This window comes from Lactuca virosa, chromosome 6, assembly GCF_052849685.1.
Source record: "Lactuca virosa cultivar CGN04683 chromosome 6, Lactuca_virosa_CGN04683_v6, whole genome shotgun sequence".
Taxonomy (NCBI): Eukaryota; Viridiplantae; Streptophyta; class Magnoliopsida; order Asterales; family Asteraceae; genus Lactuca; species Lactuca virosa.
This window is the reverse complement of record NC_136431.1, coordinates 40395001-40413868: the sequence shown is the minus strand read 5'-3', so window position 1 is coordinate 40413868 and position 18868 is coordinate 40395001. Positions and strand designations below refer to the sequence as shown.

The following is an 18868-nucleotide window of genomic DNA, read 5'->3' as shown; positions in this document are numbered from 1 at the left end:
ACCTGGGCTCGGAGTCATTATGGACTCGGGGTTGATACGGATCCGACGTTGTTACGGAACCGATACAGTTGTGTTATAATATATTTTATTTGTGGTATTTTAGGAAACTCACTAAGCTTTGTTCTTATAGTTATGGGGTTTAATGTTTTCAGGTACTTCTGGCTTGAATGTGAAGAACCCGACATGATCACACAACATCCACCAGTATTCTGCATTCTACGATTGTTTTATACTCTGATGACTACTTGATACATTTTATACTTTGATTGGTCTTTGGAATGAATGAATGAATGTTTTTGGTTGACTAAAAGAATTTGTTTTTACTTAGTATTTTTGGGACGTTACAAGTTGGTATCAGAGTCGTGGTTTGAGGGATTCAGGCCCACTTTCAGGTGTGTCAAGACTCAAAATGAGGAATTGATAATATTTTCAAAAGACAAATGAGTTTTCTAAAAGATTTTTTTTAATAAAAGGGGTGTAATGTGTGCAATCAGCCGAGCTCAAGCATGTTTTCCCAAAATACCATATATGTTGTTATGTTTATAAGTGGATTGCATGTTAGACTACAGCTAAGAATACCTTCAAGAATTGTATGATAGAATTTCCTAATTTGTATGATACCTTATGGCCTAGAAAGATTGAATGTTATGTATTAATCGGGATTTATATTGATTTAGTTAATTTTTAAATGTATGCTTTTAAATTGTATACGATTAGGATCATATAGCCCTAGAATGACTGGTTTGGCCTTATTTCCTATTCCTTGTCTGGTTGTGGGCTTAGGGTAGAATCAGTCATTTGATAGTATGTGTGATCCCATTTTGTGTATAATTTGCATGAATAAGTAACTGACAGTGTTGGTAGAAGTTCCTGGTAGTATGGGAGCAAGAGAGGAAGGATTCCTAAGAGAATTTAGGAAATATAGTAGTTTGTTGTGTGTATGGTTAGCAGAGTTTTATGGGAGTGTTTTAAGGAGGCGGCTTAAAGAATTCATGATAATTCTTGAGGAAGGTACAAATAGGTGTGGAAGGTAGTATTGGACCAATACTACTGAAAGCACAGGATCTATACCCGAGTCAGGAAAGTCATCATGAATCTGAGAAAATCCTAGAGTGTGAGACTCTTTGTATGTATTCTGATTGTTCGCATGTTATATTTCAGTATCATAACGACACGTGGTGAAGCAGGAGGTTCAGGATCTGGTTCGGACACTAGTACCGAACCAATGGATGAGGGTTTACACGAGCTCATCGCATCGGAGATTACGCGAGGTATCCTTGATGCAACCCCTGTGATGTTCGAGACGATCAAGGAAGGGATTGTTGAGATGATAGAGGAACGTTTTCGAGCCATTCGGGCTGAGATGTCCGTCGGACAGTTCGGAGGCCATACCCTCACGTTCAAGGATTTTCAGGGATGTGGGGCTCTAGCGTTCTTCGGGGTGAAAGACCTCATTACCTCCAGGCGTTGGGTAGCTAACCTGGAGTGTACCAGATGACGAGCTTCTACCCCGAGGGGTCGAAGGTGAGGTTCTTTGCAATCCAGTCTTTGTGTTGTTGGCCCGAGGGCAATCCACTCTTTGTGTTATGGGATCGGGGGCAATCCAGTCCTTGTGCTTGCTGTGGGCCCCAGGGAAATCCAGTCTTATGTTGTAGGCCCGGTGTGCATGCATTGTATGCATATTGTGGTGTGATGTATTTTGGGGGAACTCATTAAGTTTTGGCTTACAGTTGTGGATTAAATGCTTTGCAGGTACCGGTAGTGATCGTGGGAAGGCGAAGGCGTAATTGTACACATTCATCAGCAACCATGAAGATTATGTGTTTAATATATTACTATGATTATGACTCTATTTTGAAATTATGTTTTATGACTTTTAACCAAATGGATTTTATGTACTTTTGAAAAGATGGTTTTGAAATGGTTTATTTATATTTTAAAAATGAAATTTTGGAATTAGTTGTTGTAAAAAGTTTTTCTGCTGTCAGACAACACAAATTGTTTGGCTAATATATTATTGTTTTATACTGATCAGTTTATTATATAGTTGTATACAGGCCCGATTTTAAGGGGGGACAAAGGGGCAGCCGCACAGGGCCCCAAAAAAATAAGGCCCGAGTTTTAATTAAATTATATATTGAATATCTAAATATATATGAGTTTATTCAAGATATTGCACAAAATTTGTGTAGCCCAATTGGCAAAGACGTGTCCCTATGTAACTGGGTTCAAATCTTGTTCACTACATTTTGACTTTTTAAATTAGAGTTACAAATTTGGCCATTTCTTTTTGTTATATATTTCATAAACAACCCCTCCTTTAACAAATCAGTTTTCCGAAGTTGCATAATTAGCCCTTAAATTTTTATAAAATTCCATATGTTCCTTTTTAATTAATTTATTTACTTTTAAGTTACAATTCACCGTCTTAAGTTTCCTTATATATTAAAAATTGTATTTAGGGTCCCATTTTTCTTCTTAGCACAGGGCGCTTAAAATCTACCTGTCGGCCCTGGTTGTATAATGTCTTTTAAACCTAGTTACACAGAATGCGGATATTATGTTCTTAAGTTCATAAGTTCATGAAAACGGTGGTTGATGAAGGACTTGAAGTGTTGAATAACGAATTAAGTAAATCCATTAGTTAATTGATGGACTTGAAGTGTTTTAGAATATTTACATATATAATTGTTTAATAGTTTATTGCTAATATATTAATTTTTGTCTCAATTTTGGAGGAATAATGAATATACAGATGTCGAGCTTGTTTGATAGGGTGCATGAAAAATGGGATGCTTATGTCATAATCTTTATTTACAAGTGATATGTATTTGACAATTACTTTTTGATGAATTTTGAATGTATTTTTGAATTTGATACGATAGTTCGTGTAATTTAGACAATAAATTTGTAATTTAGTTTGATTAAGATTTGGTAGAATATATATGTGTATATATATATATATATATATATATATATATATATATATATGTATATATATATATATAATTTATAAAAAATGTAAAACCATGACATACAAAGTATGTCGTAATTTGAAGTCGTAAATGTCTGTCATAATTACAAAAATGTTACGAATTAGGACATTCAAAGTCAATCGTAAATGTATGTCAAAAATGAATGCCATGTATGTATGTCATAATTATTGGTCATAAAGGTTTGTCGTAAATTTCATGGCAGGCATGTCTCACTTCTAGAAAATAGCCATTTAATGACGCGCAAACTACGACACGCACGAATTTATGATACGCAAAAGTGTGTGCCCTAAAAATAATGTCATCTCTCCCAAAATTAGAAGGATTTAGGACACGCATTTTTGCGTGCCCTAAAATTAGTGTCCCAACAAAAGGAAAAAAAACCACAGAGGGCACCTAAAAAAAATATGTGTGTCGTGTAGAGGTGTCACTTTATATATTTTTTTTACTGAACGCGCGTTTTGTTTAGTAGCTAGGCGGAAAATGAAATCCCAAAAAAAATCAAAAAACCCGCCTTGAATGATGTACGTCTCTTCTTCTCCTCTCCTTCAATCTTCTCCACGTTGAAAGATGTACCGATTCAACGATTCTCCTTCTCTTCCAACAACATGTCAGTCTTCTTCCCCAACAAAAACATTGACGAGGTCATCCACAAAAGCCCTTGATTTCCTACTAAAAAATTCACCACTTCATCTATTTCACTTGAGGACGATGCCATGGACATCAAAGTCGATTCTTCACACCACCTAATATTCAACTGTGGTATATCCCCTTAACCTTCCGGATATTCCATATTCTGTTTTCTTTTCCTCCGAAGACGCTTTGTTTCGTTATTCTGTTCGAACCCTATCAGAGTTGAAGGCGCGAAGTGCGATCAGGGGTAATTACATGAGTCTAATTCGTGATTTATAATGATATTTGGACCGAATGATGAATCGATTCCGTGGTGTCCCGTTCTTTGGGAATTTTGCCCATTTCCGAACCCTAAACATGAAATTTGAAACCTGATTGAAAGTTTTCCCCTTAGGTTTTGTTACATATATTGTTGTTCTGTATTTGATTTTTTATTGTTAGATTTGTGTTTTAAAATAAGTTTTGGAATTCTACTTCTGATGCTGAATTTTTTTTTTTGAATAATTTATGCTTATTATTCACTAATCCTCTTCATTGTTTATTAGTAGAGCTAGGAAATTCGAAATGTTGTGCATTAAACTCCTATTTTGTTTTAATTCTTATTTTATTTTGAGTTGATTTATAATTTTAAAATCAATTCAGTACATGTTTTGATCTTCTTTTCTTTATCAGAAACCAGAAAAGCATCGATGACACATATCAAAGTGGATCCACACCGCTTCATGTTGGACTGTCCCATATCCACCTGATCTTCTGGATAATCCGGATTCATATGGTTTTTGGCTCATCTAGATGCACCTAAAAAAACCAAGAGTTATCTTTAAAAGGGCTAAGCAGTATATTAAAGACTATGAGGCTCAGGTATATCTATACTATTCTTACTACCATCATAGTCCTTTTCTTCATTGTTTAATCTTTTTCCTATTGTATATGTTAGTTTACGTGTATAAATATGACCAATAGAGCCTCGGTGACAGATTTTGTAGCGTGCAATTAGCTTATACCTTTTGTTGAATCGTTTATGAATGTGGATTAGGTCGTATGTGCAATTTCTAACCCAAATAAATGAGGGATATGAGAAAGCTTGACTTTAGATTAAGGTATCTTAACTATTTTGTGTTACAAACATCATCATTTCCATAAACAGGTGATGGTATTTTGGTAATCTCACTTTTAGATATATTTTTTTATAGTGAACAAAATATGATACTGTGAATGGTTATTTTTAGTTTATCCTATATAATGAACAAAAGTTTATATTGCTTTAAATGTTATATTTTTCTAACTGAAGTTGGCATTTCGTGCTCATTTCTGCAGGTCACTCAGATCCTGCAAAGTTAGAATTAAAAGTTCATGATGCTCAACAGTTATCTACCGATGAGCTACAGAAACGTCAAATGGAAATCAAGGTTAGAAGCTGAGGCATATATGAGAACTAAATAGTTTAGCAAGATTCAATCAAACGTCTTAAATCTCAAGGAGGAGGCCCAGATGCTGAAGTAACATTTTTGACAGAGGTAATAATTAATAATTAATTAAATATATAAATGCAAAATAGTTTTTTTTTTTTTTTTTTTAATAAACAAGTTCAGTTTATGTTCAGATTGAACTGCTGTCCAGACTGCATCACTGTCATGTGGTGCCATTACTTGGGTACTGTTTGGAATACCAATACCACACAAAACAGCCTGAGATGCTTTTGGTGTTTGAATACATGCCAAATGGCAACCTGAGAGAGTGTCTAGATGGGGTTTCAGAAAAATGTCTAGACTGGGGGGCCCGCATTGCAGTAGCCATTGGAGCTGCTAGAGGGTTGGAATATCTTCATGAAGCAGCTGCACCAAGAATCCTGCATAGAGATGTTAAATCCACTAATATTCTCTTGGATGAAAACTGGAGAGCAAAGGTGGGAATTGGGATTAATAATTTTTAATATCACATTTGTGAATATTAATAAGTTTGATTTTTAATTGTGTGATGATTTTGTTGGTAGATTACTGATCTGGGAATGGCTAAGAGTTTGGTGAGTGATGGTGTTCCAAGCTGTTCTAGCTCACCTGCTAGAATGCAGGGGACATTTGGCTATTTTGCCCCTGAATATGCGATTGTTGGAAGGGCATCGCTGATGTCAGATGTTTTTAGTTTTGGTGTTGTGCTTCTTGAACTTATTAGTGGTCGGCATCCGATATACAAGTCACAAGACAAAGGAGAAGAGAGCCTTGTGATTTGGGTTAGTTATTATTATTTTTTACTTTTTTCTTAATCTTATATTTTCTTTTACTAAATAAGGACGAAGCTTGCAATAATTAGAATTATTGGGGACCAAATTTGCAAAAAAAGGATCAAAAATGTAATTTAGTAAAAGAAAGTGATAATTTTCATTTTCAGCCGACACCACTTTTACAAGATAGCAGGAGAGTGAGTAAGGAACTGCCGGACCCACGTCTGAAAGGGAAGTTTGAAGAAGAAGAGATGCAAGTGATGGCTTATTTAGCAAAAGAGTGTTTGTTGTTGGATCCTGATGCTCGCCCAACAATGAGTGAAGTTGTTCAGATACTTCTAACTATAGCACCAGAAAAATCTAAAACGCGGAATTTCTCCGTTGACCGCTTTCAGGTTTGACTTTGACTTTGAATTTTTCTCTGTTAAGTCGTTTTTTCTGAGTTCTGAAATAAATCTTAATTTCTTAAATAGGATTATACCATTATAATGGAACGCGAGCTTCAACAATTGTCATCCAGTAGATCATTTTCGTCTGAATCTTCATTGCTTGTGCATACCCCTCATGAAAACGAAGAACCAGTTACAGTTACAGGTCCCGGTTCACATGGTGGAGATGATGAAGTCACTGTTGATTTAACTGAACCACGCTTTGAATCCTTTTGTGTGTCCAATATTTCATCTGCTTCATAACTTGCAATCAATTGTCATAATGACAATGGTGAAATCTAGTGTGTTAGAGGAAGAAGCCATAAAAGCGTTGTATGATGTTTCAGCGATTATTAGAAACAACCTAAATGGCCTCAAATTCTTCTATTCCGAAGGCGGCGACCTAATGCTACAGGTAATGCATGTGGAAGTTGACAAATCAAAGTCTTTTCTAATTTAAAACTTGTTTTCTAGGGCATTTTGAGCAACGCCGCTGCTGATGTTAGACTACGCAAGAGATCAGTGTCACTTGTAGCTGATCTGGCCGAATATCAGTTAGAATATACTAGCAAATGGGAGGTTCCTTTTTTCAGCAATTGTGCACTGGTGAGGCTGCTGGTTGATTTGACAGCATCAGGTGACCTTGATCTCTACGAGAAGGTTAATATGTTTATAGTTGTATTGGGTCAAATCTTGAATTGGGAGGTTCCTTTTCTCTACTAAAATCATCCCTTCAAATCTTGAATTGGGTGTTCGTTAATTTCCTCAGACCCGCTAAAAACCTCAAGAAATACGGGTCATGGGCATTGGTTACGGGTCCTACAGATGGTATTGGTCAAAAATGTTACTTCAGCATCTGGGCCTCCTCCTTCAAATCTTGCATTTATATATTTAATTAATTATTAATTGGGTGTTCGTTAATTTCAAGTAAAGGACTAAATTTGTTTCTTGTGGATCGGAATCTTGCTAAACTAAATGATGTTTCAGATTCAATCCGAACTAAATTCAAACAAACCCAAATCAAAGTTGTTGTGGTTGATTTTAGTTGTGATTTAGATCATGGGATTGAGAGGATTAAGGAAACAGTTGCTGGTATAGATGTTGGGGTTTTGATCAATAACGTTGGGGTTTGTTATCCTTATGCTAGATTTTTTCATGAAGTTGATGTCTAATTTAATTAAGGTTAATGTTGAAGGGACAACTAAAGTTACAAATGTCGTCTTGACTGGAATGATCAAGAGAAAGAAAGGAGCTATTGTTAATATTGGGTCGGGTGTTGCAGTTGTTATGCCTTCTAGTCCTCTTTATGCACTTTATGCTGCTACTAAAGCGTAAGGTCCTTCGTAATTATCTGGTGATAATCTAAAAATGTTGTTTCAGGTTGAAGTATGAACATTAGTTTTCTTGCTCTTAACTTAAGATATCGAATTCTACCCTCTTACCATTATTATAAAGAAGAGATTTTTTGATAATTGAATAATAGTATCCTTCAAATTTGCAGAATGAAGTTGGCATTCCCGCAGTTACAGATAACAAAATCCCTCAACCCCATGTTACTTTGAGATTTCATTTATTTTCAAATATAAATGACAAGTCTTGATTTAACTATGGATCAATCATGTTACTTTGAGATTTCATTTATTTTCAAATAGCTTTATGTTAACAGTATACTTTGAGATTTCATTTATTTTCAAATAGCTTTATGTTTACATTTTTGCCCTCATTTTTCATGTGTGTTACATTTCACAGGAGTTATAATGAATGATGAGACTGTGCATCAGTTGTGTAAACAGGCCGTTTCACAGGTATTTACCATTTCAACTTTTGACTTTTGACTTCAAGGGTGTTGATATTCTCATAGGTTCATACTTTTAACATTTATATTTATATTTGTTATGCAGCATGACAGTATTGGTTTAATCAAGTCTATTTCTTATTATATTAAAAGAATTTGTGGTGTACTATAATAGATGACAAGGCTGCTGGAATGATTGTTTACTAATTTTAATTGATTGTAAACATAAACAGTACACTATAGAGGAGAAAGTCATTGAAAGAGCTTATAAAAAGCTTGCACTTGATGCTTTGGTTATTCAACAATGACGTTTAGCTGAGCAAAAGAGTAAGCATTTCTTCACATCACCTTTTTACTAGTTTCCATTACTTCTAAATAACATGTCATCTTTTTTTTGGCAGCTATAAACAAACATGAGATGCTAAAAATGGTGAGGTTTGGTGATGAAATGGTATTCGGTTCAAAGGATAGTACAATCACAGATGAAGATATCGATAGAATCATTGCTAAGGGAGAAGAGGCAACTGCTAAACTTGATGCCAAGATGAAAAAATTCACAGAAAATGCAATCAAGTAAAAAATGGATGACAATATGTACATTTAATTTTTATGCATCTTCATTTTTACTTTCTTTATTGTATTCTAACTTCTAATGGATTACATATGCAGCTGCTGATTTGTATGATTTTGATGATGACAAGGTATTCAGTTGTTCTCTTGTCCTATGATTATGTTGTATTACTATGTTGTGTCATGCTCATAACTTCTTGGTGACTGTGTGTTTTAATTTATGAAGGATGAGAACAAGGTTGACTTTAAGAATATTGTGAGTGATAACTGGGTGGAGCCTCCACAGGCATCATGTGGAAACAGAAGAAGCATAACAATAAGAAGTAGAAACAAGAAGGTGTTCCATAATAGTAATGTAGTATTAGGTTATATAGTTAGAGAACTTAATAGCAATGTACAATCAGATCCCCTTAATACCAATGTATTACAATTTTTTGACATTATGTTATTGGATGAAATTGATTATTTTGGTATAAATTTGTTTCCATATTTTTGTATTATGCGTAAATGAGTATCGTAAAGACGTTTCGTAAAAGTATATATCGTAAATGGTTGTTGAAGTTTATGACACGCAAATGCGTGTCATCTTCTTTTATGACAGGGGCTTTAATGATACGCAATGCATGTCCTAAACGCGCGTCGTAAGGTTACGACATGCAAACGCATGTCATCTTCCTTTATGACAGGGCCTTCCTTGACACACAATGCGTGTCATAAACGCGCGTCGTAAATGCGTGTCGTAATTGCACGTCGTAAATAGACGGCGCGCAAAAGCGTGTCTTCTCTCGTTATGACAGGGCATTCCTTGACACGCATTTGCTCGTCGTCTGAGCGTTTTACGACACACATTGCGCGTCGTAAAAGGCTGTTTTTCTAGTAGTGTCTGTAATTTTCTTTTATGATGTGGCTTTCAATGACAGACATTTGTCAGTCATGTATAGGCATTTACGACAGACATTGTCCGTCAAGGAAAGCATCTTTTCTAGTAGTGAAAGGATCCTTATTTATTAGGTAGGATATATATATATATATATATATATATATATATATATATATATATATATAAATCAAGCCTTATGCAGTTGCCCATCCCCCCTCCCCCCCCCCCCCCCCACCACCCAATGGTTGACCAACTAAGTTAACACTAACAACCTAACAAACTCATGTCCTCCCCCTGCAATGGTTAACCAATTAAGCTAACACAAACAACTTAACAAACTCACTCATGTTATAACTAACTGTCAAAGGAAAAAAAAGTTAGTATACTAACATCCCCCTCAAGTTGGACAACGGGAAATTATTTCCCAGCTTGTCGGAACAAGTGATAATTTTAGTTACTAGGAAGAATTCTAATAAAAAGATATGCAAGTTGAGATTGAGTAGGTATATGTTGAAGAGAAACAAGATCTTCTTGTAAAATTTCCTTAACAAAATACCAATCTAATTCCACGTGTTTAGTACATTATCATGTACATACCCGATTTTTGGCAATATGAATTCCAACTTTACTGTCACAATATAGACAAACAATTATAAGATTAGGAAAGGGAATTTTGTGTAAGAGACGTGTTTCGTCGCTATTTCGTAGCTATTCTGTAGCCGTTTCCTTCCGCCGCTAGTCTGTAGCTATTCCGTTGCTAATTAGCTACCGAATAGCTACAGATTGGTATCCATAGCTATTCCGTAGCTAATTAGCTACGAAACAGCTACAGATTAGCATCCGTAACTATTCCGTAGCTATTTTGTAGCTAACTAGTTACGGAATAGCTACGGACTAGTATCCGTAACTATTTCGTTACTATATTAGGGCATCCCATTCTGTAGCTGATCCGTAACGATTCCGTAACTAATTAGCTACGAAAATTTTCCGTAGCTATTTTCTGTAGGAAAACCCCCTATTTTCTAGTGGTGGCTCCACGTAAGTGGAATGAAAAGTTGTGTTCTTCGTTATCTTCAATTTGGGTTTACTCGAAGTGTTAATGATTATTCACTATTTGTTAGAAGTAAAGTTAGTCAATAGTTGTATTGTGTGTGTATGTAGATGATATTTTTTTGATAGGAAATAACATTGATGGAACAAGTAAAGTTAATATACTTTTAAAATCAATTTTTTTATAAAAGATCTAAGAAAACTAAAATTCATGAATTCTGTATCTTACCGGTTAAAAAATCATTAGATTCTAATGTTATTAAAAGCGATGGGGTTGATAAGGCTGACCATCTATTGCAAAATGTTACTAAATTTGAGATATAAATTCGAAAATTGATTTATCTAACTATTACTGGATCTGCTTTTTGGTATATTGTTCAACTCTTGAGTTAGTTTATGTACACTTAATGTAAGTCACATCTCAGTATTGCACTTTGTTTCTTAAACAGTAATGATGGAAGGGAATTATGTAACTAGATATGAATGTTTATCTTTGAAAAGTTTTGTGGATGCTGAATGGGCCAAATGTTTGTCTTCATAAATGTACTACGCATTGTGTTTATATAGGGAATACTATTATTTCTTGGAAGAGCAACAAACATAAAAGTTTTTCGATGGAATTAGGATATCGTTCTTTTGGTTCGATAAAATGTCAGGTAATGTGGATATTGAAGGTTAATAATTGTTAATTTAAGAATTAAAAAATTGATTCCAGTTTCATTTTTTGTGATAACGACTCACCCGTTGAGATTGATTCATGTTGCTAAAGATATTTTGACAAAATCTTTAACTTCAATCATCATCATTTTCTTTTAAAAAGAATCGGTCTTATATGTTGATCCATTTAAAAGTGATTAATTTATTTACAATGTTAAGTTTGAGGGGGTGGTACAAACATATCATTGGTTAATTTCTATTCTAACTTTATGGGTTTATATTGTAGGTCTTAATAGAATAAGTTGGAGCTTGGAGACATGTAGCAAAGGAATTTAGTTCAAACGGGTGTTGACGGGTAATACATTTATCCGTATGTGAGTAGAATTTATCCGGGAGGGGAAGCTCTTAAAATAATATATTTACCTTTGTTATCATTAGAACATGTAAAAGTACATGGATTTTAACCCTATGGGGGATTGGTACAATCTAATAACATTTAATAGGAGGGTTGGTATCGATAAATTTTCCTTGAGCTTTTTGGCAGTAAGAAAATTCATCATGTCCCGTGATTCCAACTTGGTTTGTTACGATTTCAGTACAATTGTACTTTCCACTGCAATTGAAAGTAATAGCCTGCTTTGTTGCCGAAGACCCATATATATTCGTATACATAACATCGCTCACTTTTACAGCTGTCGCCGTTGGCTAATACATAAAAAAATCAGTAAATGTTAGATATGGAATTGCATCTTTGGTAAGATGAGATTATGTTCATGGAGAACAAGCATATCGGTGCTGGGCAAAAGGCATCTTCCGGATTACTACAGTAATGTTGATCAATTATAATTGGATTTTGAACATTTTCCAGATGGATGTCCTGAAATACAATCTTCCTAGCATACCCCGTTCCATACTATATATGACATACCAAATGGATTGAAATCAAATAACCATTAAATACGATATGCAAAAAACTGGAAAGATTGTCATCAAGTTGTATGTAATTTTACCGGCACCGTTTTGATTCGTAACCCATTTGTCGTTCCTGAGATGTTACAATGTTCTACACGAACTTGTTCAACTTTGTCATGACCACCGTTTTCCCCAAGGCTTCCGATACTGCAACATCACATACATTTAGTGAAGAAAAAATTTGTATAAACGTCATGATCGATATATATATATATATATATATATATATATATATATATATATATATATATATATATAAGTAAGAGCTTCTTCATGTGCCTTATTCCGTGACCAGGTCCGCATAACACTCTTGTTACATTAATATCATACGTCCCACCATTAATAGCAACACAATCATCGCCTGTTTTCGATCGTTTCCAGAAAAAGAAGCATATTATAAAGCTTATTCAATATATACATGATAGAATAAATCGTTAACAACCAAGAATGTTATTATTAACTATTCCTTTACCAGTTTGAATTTTAGAATCATGGATATAAACATGTGAGGATCCACTAATGTCTATCCCATCAGTATTGGGACTATCCTCTGGAGCTAAAATGTTAAGATTTCCAACATCTACATCTTCACAACCATTGATACTCATATGTAGCTTCGGGCTGTTGATATGTGTTGTACCTCTCAATTGAAGGCCATCACAAGAATGAAAATGTAAAGCCTAAACATTCATAGGCATATATACATGTCAGTTTTCACGAAGCTTTAATTCATTCAAGTCCATAACATTGTAAAAAGCAGACGGCTTACAGTTGGGCGATTGCAAGTGTTGGTTGTGGTTTTCCCTTGTAAATTAAAAGGAACCATGAATCCGATGTCTTTTATGTTTCCATTTAATTAATATAAGTTTTTGATATTGAATTAATTTAAACTAGAGATTATGAAATTCGACCTCCTCTTTCCACCAAATCGAACCCTGACCATCAATTTGCCCAGGGCCTTGGATCTTGAGTCCTTGCACAGATGTGAAGTAAATCCAATAGTGATTCCGAACACAATCTTTCCATCCATCGAAAGTCTTTGGTGCAGTGATGTTGCCCAACAGCTACTCATTATATCATAAGTTAATTATTCTATTAATCATAATTAATTTATAACAAAATGACATTTAATCAAAAGCGACTTTATAAATTAAAATCATCATAGGATAGCTAGCTATTTGTTCATTTTAATTACCATAACATATACTGTAGCTCTAAGTTGCTAGATCTAGGCTTTTGTGCCATTTTCTTCATGTTTAACCAAGTTTGAATGGAAGGGATCCACAAAGTTAGCAACTTTATGGAGTCTAAGGATCCCTTAAGCATCATAAGTTCCAGATCTAGAATTTGGTAGAGTAATGGGGTCATGCATGAGAGTTTTGGTGTTATCTTTCTACTTTTCACCTAGAATGGATTGAGGACGTGCATGGAGCATGCATGGCTATAAAGTAAACATTTTTATGGACCTTTGGAGTCCCCTTAAGCTTCTGGAAAAGTTAGGGTTGGGGACTTAATGGTTTAAGGATATAAATCATTAAGAGAATGATCGGAATGAATTCACGACGTGACACTCGAGGTGCCACAACATGACCAAGGAAGGATCCTGTGTTTTAGGCTTTATGTATTCTCACAATGTGACCAAGGATGGCTCACGTCGTGACTTATGTTGAGTATGTTGTCCGTGATTGAGTTGGTTGAGTTGGAACGAGTTAAGTAGTATCGGAATGAATGGGTTCTTACGACTTGACCAAGGGTTGGTCATGACGTGAGACTCAATGTTGAGATTATTGACGGTTGAATTTGATTTTATGTGTTGGCTCGTTGATTCGAGTTGACTTTGGTCAAATTAGCTCGTTTTGGAGATTAGACTAAAGTGGGACTTGTTGCATTTAATAGGCGTGCCACTTTGTCGTTCGCGTGGAAGTAGCTGTGTGGTTAGCCGATTTCATGAGACAGGTGAGTCCTCCCACCATACTTGTGCGTTGAAGGCACCAATCCTAGCCCACAAATTTTTATATGTAGGATGTATGTGTTTACGTGATTATTACTGGTATGATTATATGTTTGTATGCATGGAGCCAATCTAGGCTCGGAGTCATTACGGACTTGAGGTCGATACAGATCTGATATAGAGCCGATCTAGGCTTGGAGTCATTACAGGCTTGGGGTCGAAACAGGTCTAACACAGAGCCAACCTGGGCTCGGAATCATTATGGACTCGGGGTTGATACGGACCCGAGGTTGTTACGGAACTGATACAGTTATGTGTTGTTATATATGTTATATGTGGTATTTTAGGAAACTCACTAAGTTTTATTCTTATAGTTATGTGGTTTAATGTTTTCAGGTACTTCTGGCTTGAATGTGAAGAACCCGACATGATCACACAACATCCACCAGTATTCTGCATTCTACGATTGTTTTCTGCATTCTACGATTGTTTTATACTCTGATGACTATTTGATACATTTTATACTTTGTTTGGTCTTTGGAATGAATGAATGTTTTTGGTTGACTAAAAGAATTTTTTTTTACTTAGTATTTTTGGGACGTTACAAGTTGGTATCAAATTCGTGGTTTGAGGGATTCAGGCCCACTTTCAGGTGTGTCAAGACTCAAACTGAGGAATTGATAATATTTTCAAAAGACAAATGACTTTTCTAAAAGATTTTTTTTAATAAAAAGGGTGTAATGTGTGCAATCAGCCGAGCTCAAGCAAGTTTTCCCAAAATACCATATATGTTGTTATGTTTATAAGTGGATTGCATGTTAGACTAGGGATAAGAATACCTTCAAGAATTGTATGATAGAATTTCCTAATTTGTGTGATACCTTATGGCCTAGAAAGATTGAATGTTATGTATTAATCAGAATTTATATTGATTTAGTTAATTGTTAAATGTATGCTTTTAAATTGTATACGATTAGGATCATATAGCCCTAGAATGACTGGTTTGGCCTTATTTCCTATTCCTTGTCTGGTTGTGGGCTTAGGGTAGAATCAGTCATTTGATAGTATGTGTGATCCCATTTTATGTATAATTTGCATGAATAAGTAACTGACAGTGTTGGTAGAAGTTCCTGGTAGTATGGGAGCAAGAGAGGAAGGATTCCTAAGAGAATTTAGGAAATATAGTAGTTTGTTGTGTGTATGGTTAGCAGAGTTTTATGGGAGTGTTTTAAGGAGGCGGCATAAAGGATTCATGATAATTCTTGAGGAAGGTACAAATAGGTGTGGAAGGTAGTATTGAGCCAATACTACTAAAAGCATAGGATCTGTACCCGAGTCAAGGAAAGTCATCATGAATCTGAGAAACTCCTTGAGTGTGAGCCTCTTTGTATGTATTTTGATTGTTCGCATATTGTATTTCAGTATCATAACGACACGTGGTGAAGCAGGAGGTTCAGGATCTGGTTCGGACACTAGTACCGAACCAATGGATGAGGGTTTACACGAGCTCATCGCATCGGAGATTACGCAAGGTATCCTTGATGCAACCCCTGTGATGTTCGGGACGATCAAGGAAGGGATTGTTGAGATGATAGAGGAGCGTTTTCGGGCCTTTCAGGCTGAGATGTCCGTCGAATAGTTCGGAGGCCATACCCTCACGTTCAAGGATTTTCAGGGATGTGGGGCACTAGAGTTCTTCGGGGTGAAAGACCCCATTACCTCCAGGCGTTGGGTAGCTAATATGGAGTGTACCAGATGATGAGCTTCTACCCCGAGGGGTCGAAGGTGAGGTTCGTTGCAATCCAGTCTTTGTGTTGTGGGCCCGAGGGCAATCCACTCTTTGTGTGATGGGCTCGGGGGCAATCCAGTCCTTGTGCTTGTTGTGGTCCCCGGGGCAATCCGGTCTTATGTTGTAGGCCCGGTGTGCATGCATTGTATGCATATTGTGGTGTGATGTATCTTGGAGGAACTCATTAAGTTTTGGCATACAGTTGTGGATTAAATGTTTTGCAGGTACCGGTAGTGATCGTGGGAAGGCAAAGGCGTAATTGTACACATTCATCAGCAACCATGAAGATTATGTGTTTAATATATTACTATGATTTTTAAACAAATGTATCTTGGAACAAATGGTTTCTTGAATGAGATTTTATATATGTGAGGTTTTACTATAATTAAAAATGGAAAAATTTTGTTGTAAAAATGGGATGTTACATAATGTGTGACATTATATGTCATTTGTGTGATAGGATGTATGTGTATTGTTTGTGTATAGATATGTGATTAGACTAGAATAGTCTTGTGTATGTTAATCAGGTGATATGACGAATTGATGTTAGGTTGTGAGTCTACGGATGATATGGTGGATCAGCGTTAGGTTGTGAGCCTACTGCCTACAAGTGTTTGGCGGAACGGTTTTAGTTCATCAGTGAGCTCACTGGTGGTATGCATTGTATGTGTGATGTAATGTGTGGTATAGTGGGTAACTCACTAGGCTTTGTGTTTACCTTTTAAAGTTAAATGTTTTTCAGATTGTTCTAGTGAGAAAAGGAAGGTGTGACTATACACTGTGTCGGTGTTATGATTTTGTTTTGAGACTCCTGTTGGTATATAATATGACTCTATTTTGAAATTATGTTTTATGACTTTTAACCAAATGGATTTTATGTACTTTTAAAAAGATGGTTTTGAAATGGTTTATTTATATTTTAAAAATGAAATTTTGGAATTAGTTGTTGTAAAAAGTTTTTCTGCTGTCAGACAAACACAAATTGTTTGACAAAGCTTCCTAGACAGCCAGGGGTTGTGCCCCTTGAACCCCGTAAAGGCAGAGAACCCAAACATGTATATTTATTTTACTTTGCTTCCTTTTAGGTATGTTAATTGGGGCTCTGCCACTTGACCATAGTCAGGGTTGTGCCCCTTGAATCCCATAAGAGACACTGCCTCTTGACCGGGCAAAGGGAGAGACTCCTCATGCATCCTATATGTACATTTGATCTTCTATGTTGAGTATACATTTAATTTCCCCCTTTTATCATTTAATGCAATAGAACACTCATAGAATATGTATCATAATCTGCACTCTCAGTTGAATTGACCAATCAGGGCATGGGGATTTAAAATTTACATACAGCTAACACTTGGAGTGGTAGCTACAAATCTTCCTTGAGCGTTTTCACAGTAAGCAAAATCGCCATCTCCAGTGATTCTTACGTTGTTTGTTCGGATTCCTGTACATTTAAACTTCCCACTGCAATTGAAAGTAATTGCTTGCTTTGTCGCTGAAGACCCATGTATATTTGTATATGTCACATCGCTCACTTTTACAGCTAGTGCATTTGGCTGATGGGATCAAAGAAAAAGATGTATATTAAGGTTTGAGATACTAAAATACATCTTTTACAAGAAAGAACGATGGGATTGTTGATTTAGAGTATAATACTTACCGGTGCGGGGCATAACGCATGTTCAGAATTAGTACAGTAATGTTGATCAATTATGATAGGATTTTCAACATTAACAAGATGAATATCCTGAAATAGAATCCGCCTAGCATACCCCGTTCCATACTTCAATACAAGAAATGGACACAAATTAGGTGATCTTTCATAACGATAGGAAATTTCCAAACTTTATCCTCATGTTAGATATATGTAAATTTACCGGCACTGTCTTGATCCGTAATCCATTTGTTGTTCCAGTGATGTTACAGTTTCTTACATGTATTTGTTCGACTGTGTCATATCCACGGTTTTCCCCAAGGCTTCCAATACTGCAAAAACTCAGTCCATTTAGTGAAGGAAAATTTGTGTAAAAGTTATGATCGAGATTTGAAGCTCATGATCCAATACCTTATGCCATGGCCAGGTCCACAGAACACCCTGGTTACATTGATGTCATAAGTTCCACCATTAATGGCCACACAATCATCACCTATTTGAAATTTTAAGTATATTTAAAGACTGCATCATAGAAGAAATTGCTATGAATGAAGACATTGATACCAGTTTGAATAGTAGAGTCATGGATATTAACATGAGATGAGGCACTGATGTCGATTCCATCAGTATTGGGGCTGTCTCCAGGTGCAAGAATTTGAAGATGTCCAACATCTACACCTTTACAATCATAGATGCTAATATGCATCATCGGGCTGTTAATATGCGTTGTTCCTCTTATCCTTAGGCCATCACATTTATTAAAATGTAAAGCCTAAAAGATTCACTTTCAGATGTTAGCTTTTGCATAATTTTCGTGCATTATAATCATTTATGTAAAAATTAGACATCTTACCGATGGGTGATTACAAGTTTCTGTTTTCACCTGCAGAAATTTATGATGAGTCCAAAGCTTTTTTGTTCCCCGATAATTCAAGTGTTCATATAAAAATCAAGTTCTACCAAGAAACTCATATATAACCTTCTTTCCCCACCAGATGGATCCCTGGCCATTAATTTGCCCAGGTCCATCGATAGTCAGTCCATGCACCCATGAGAAATTGATCCAAAAGTCTTTCCCCACACAACCCGCCCATCTTTTGAGAGTCTTCGGTGCAGTGATTTTTCCCAAAAGCTACACATCAAAAGATATATTAAAATATCAATCATATACTACTTGGTAAATTAACATGATAATGAGTTTATGAGTCTTCTTTACCTTAATATATACCCTGGGGGATTTGCATGGACCATTGAATGCCACCGGTTTTATTAAAA

General features: G+C 35.7%; 2 protein-coding genes, 1 long non-coding RNA gene and 1 pseudogene across 3 annotated transcripts in view; 2 read left to right on the top strand and 2 right to left on the bottom strand.

The window, feature by feature from the left end:
- Nucleotides 1–6564: 6564 nt before the first annotated feature.
- Nucleotides 6565–7694, top strand: LOC145121469 (very-long-chain 3-oxoacyl-CoA reductase 1 pseudogene; annotated as a pseudogene).
- A 77-nt stretch (nt 7695–7771) lies between these two features.
- On the top strand, nt 7772–8587 carry LOC145121099 (uncharacterized). Its single transcript, XR_013714502.1, has 3 exons — nt 7772–8080; nt 8304–8397; nt 8472–8587. It is a non-coding gene; the product is annotated as an uncharacterized LOC145121099 (long non-coding RNA).
- A 3126-nt stretch (nt 8588–11713) lies between these two features.
- On the bottom strand, nt 11714–17132 carry LOC145121468 (putative polygalacturonase At3g15720). Its single transcript, XM_079057209.1, has 8 exons — nt 17010–17132; nt 13106–13263; nt 12969–12993; nt 12672–12879; nt 12479–12560; nt 12238–12346; nt 12024–12140; nt 11714–11932 (listed from the first exon to the last, which is right to left on the bottom strand). The coding sequence occupies exons 1-8, from the start codon at nt 17130–17132 to the stop codon at nt 11714–11716; spliced, it is 1041 nt and encodes a 346-aa protein (XP_078913335.1).
- A 144-nt stretch (nt 17133–17276) lies between these two features.
- LOC145121467 (putative polygalacturonase At3g15720) overlaps nt 17277–18868 on the bottom strand; it is a 2040-nt gene continuing 448 nt past the window's right edge. Inside the window, exons 3-10 of the mRNA XM_079057208.1 lie at nt 18810–18868; nt 18573–18725; nt 18447–18476; nt 18158–18365; nt 18005–18086; nt 17817–17925; nt 17600–17722; nt 17277–17495 (exon numbers count right to left, since the gene is read on the bottom strand). The exon at nt 18810–18868 is cut by the window's right edge and continues 79 nt beyond it. Coding sequence (XP_078913334.1) covers nt 17277–17495; nt 17600–17722; nt 17817–17925; nt 18005–18086; nt 18158–18365; nt 18447–18476; nt 18573–18725; nt 18810–18868 — 983 coding nt within the window. The remainder of the gene's footprint in view (nt 17496–17599; nt 17723–17816; nt 17926–18004; nt 18087–18157; nt 18366–18446; nt 18477–18572; nt 18726–18809) is intronic.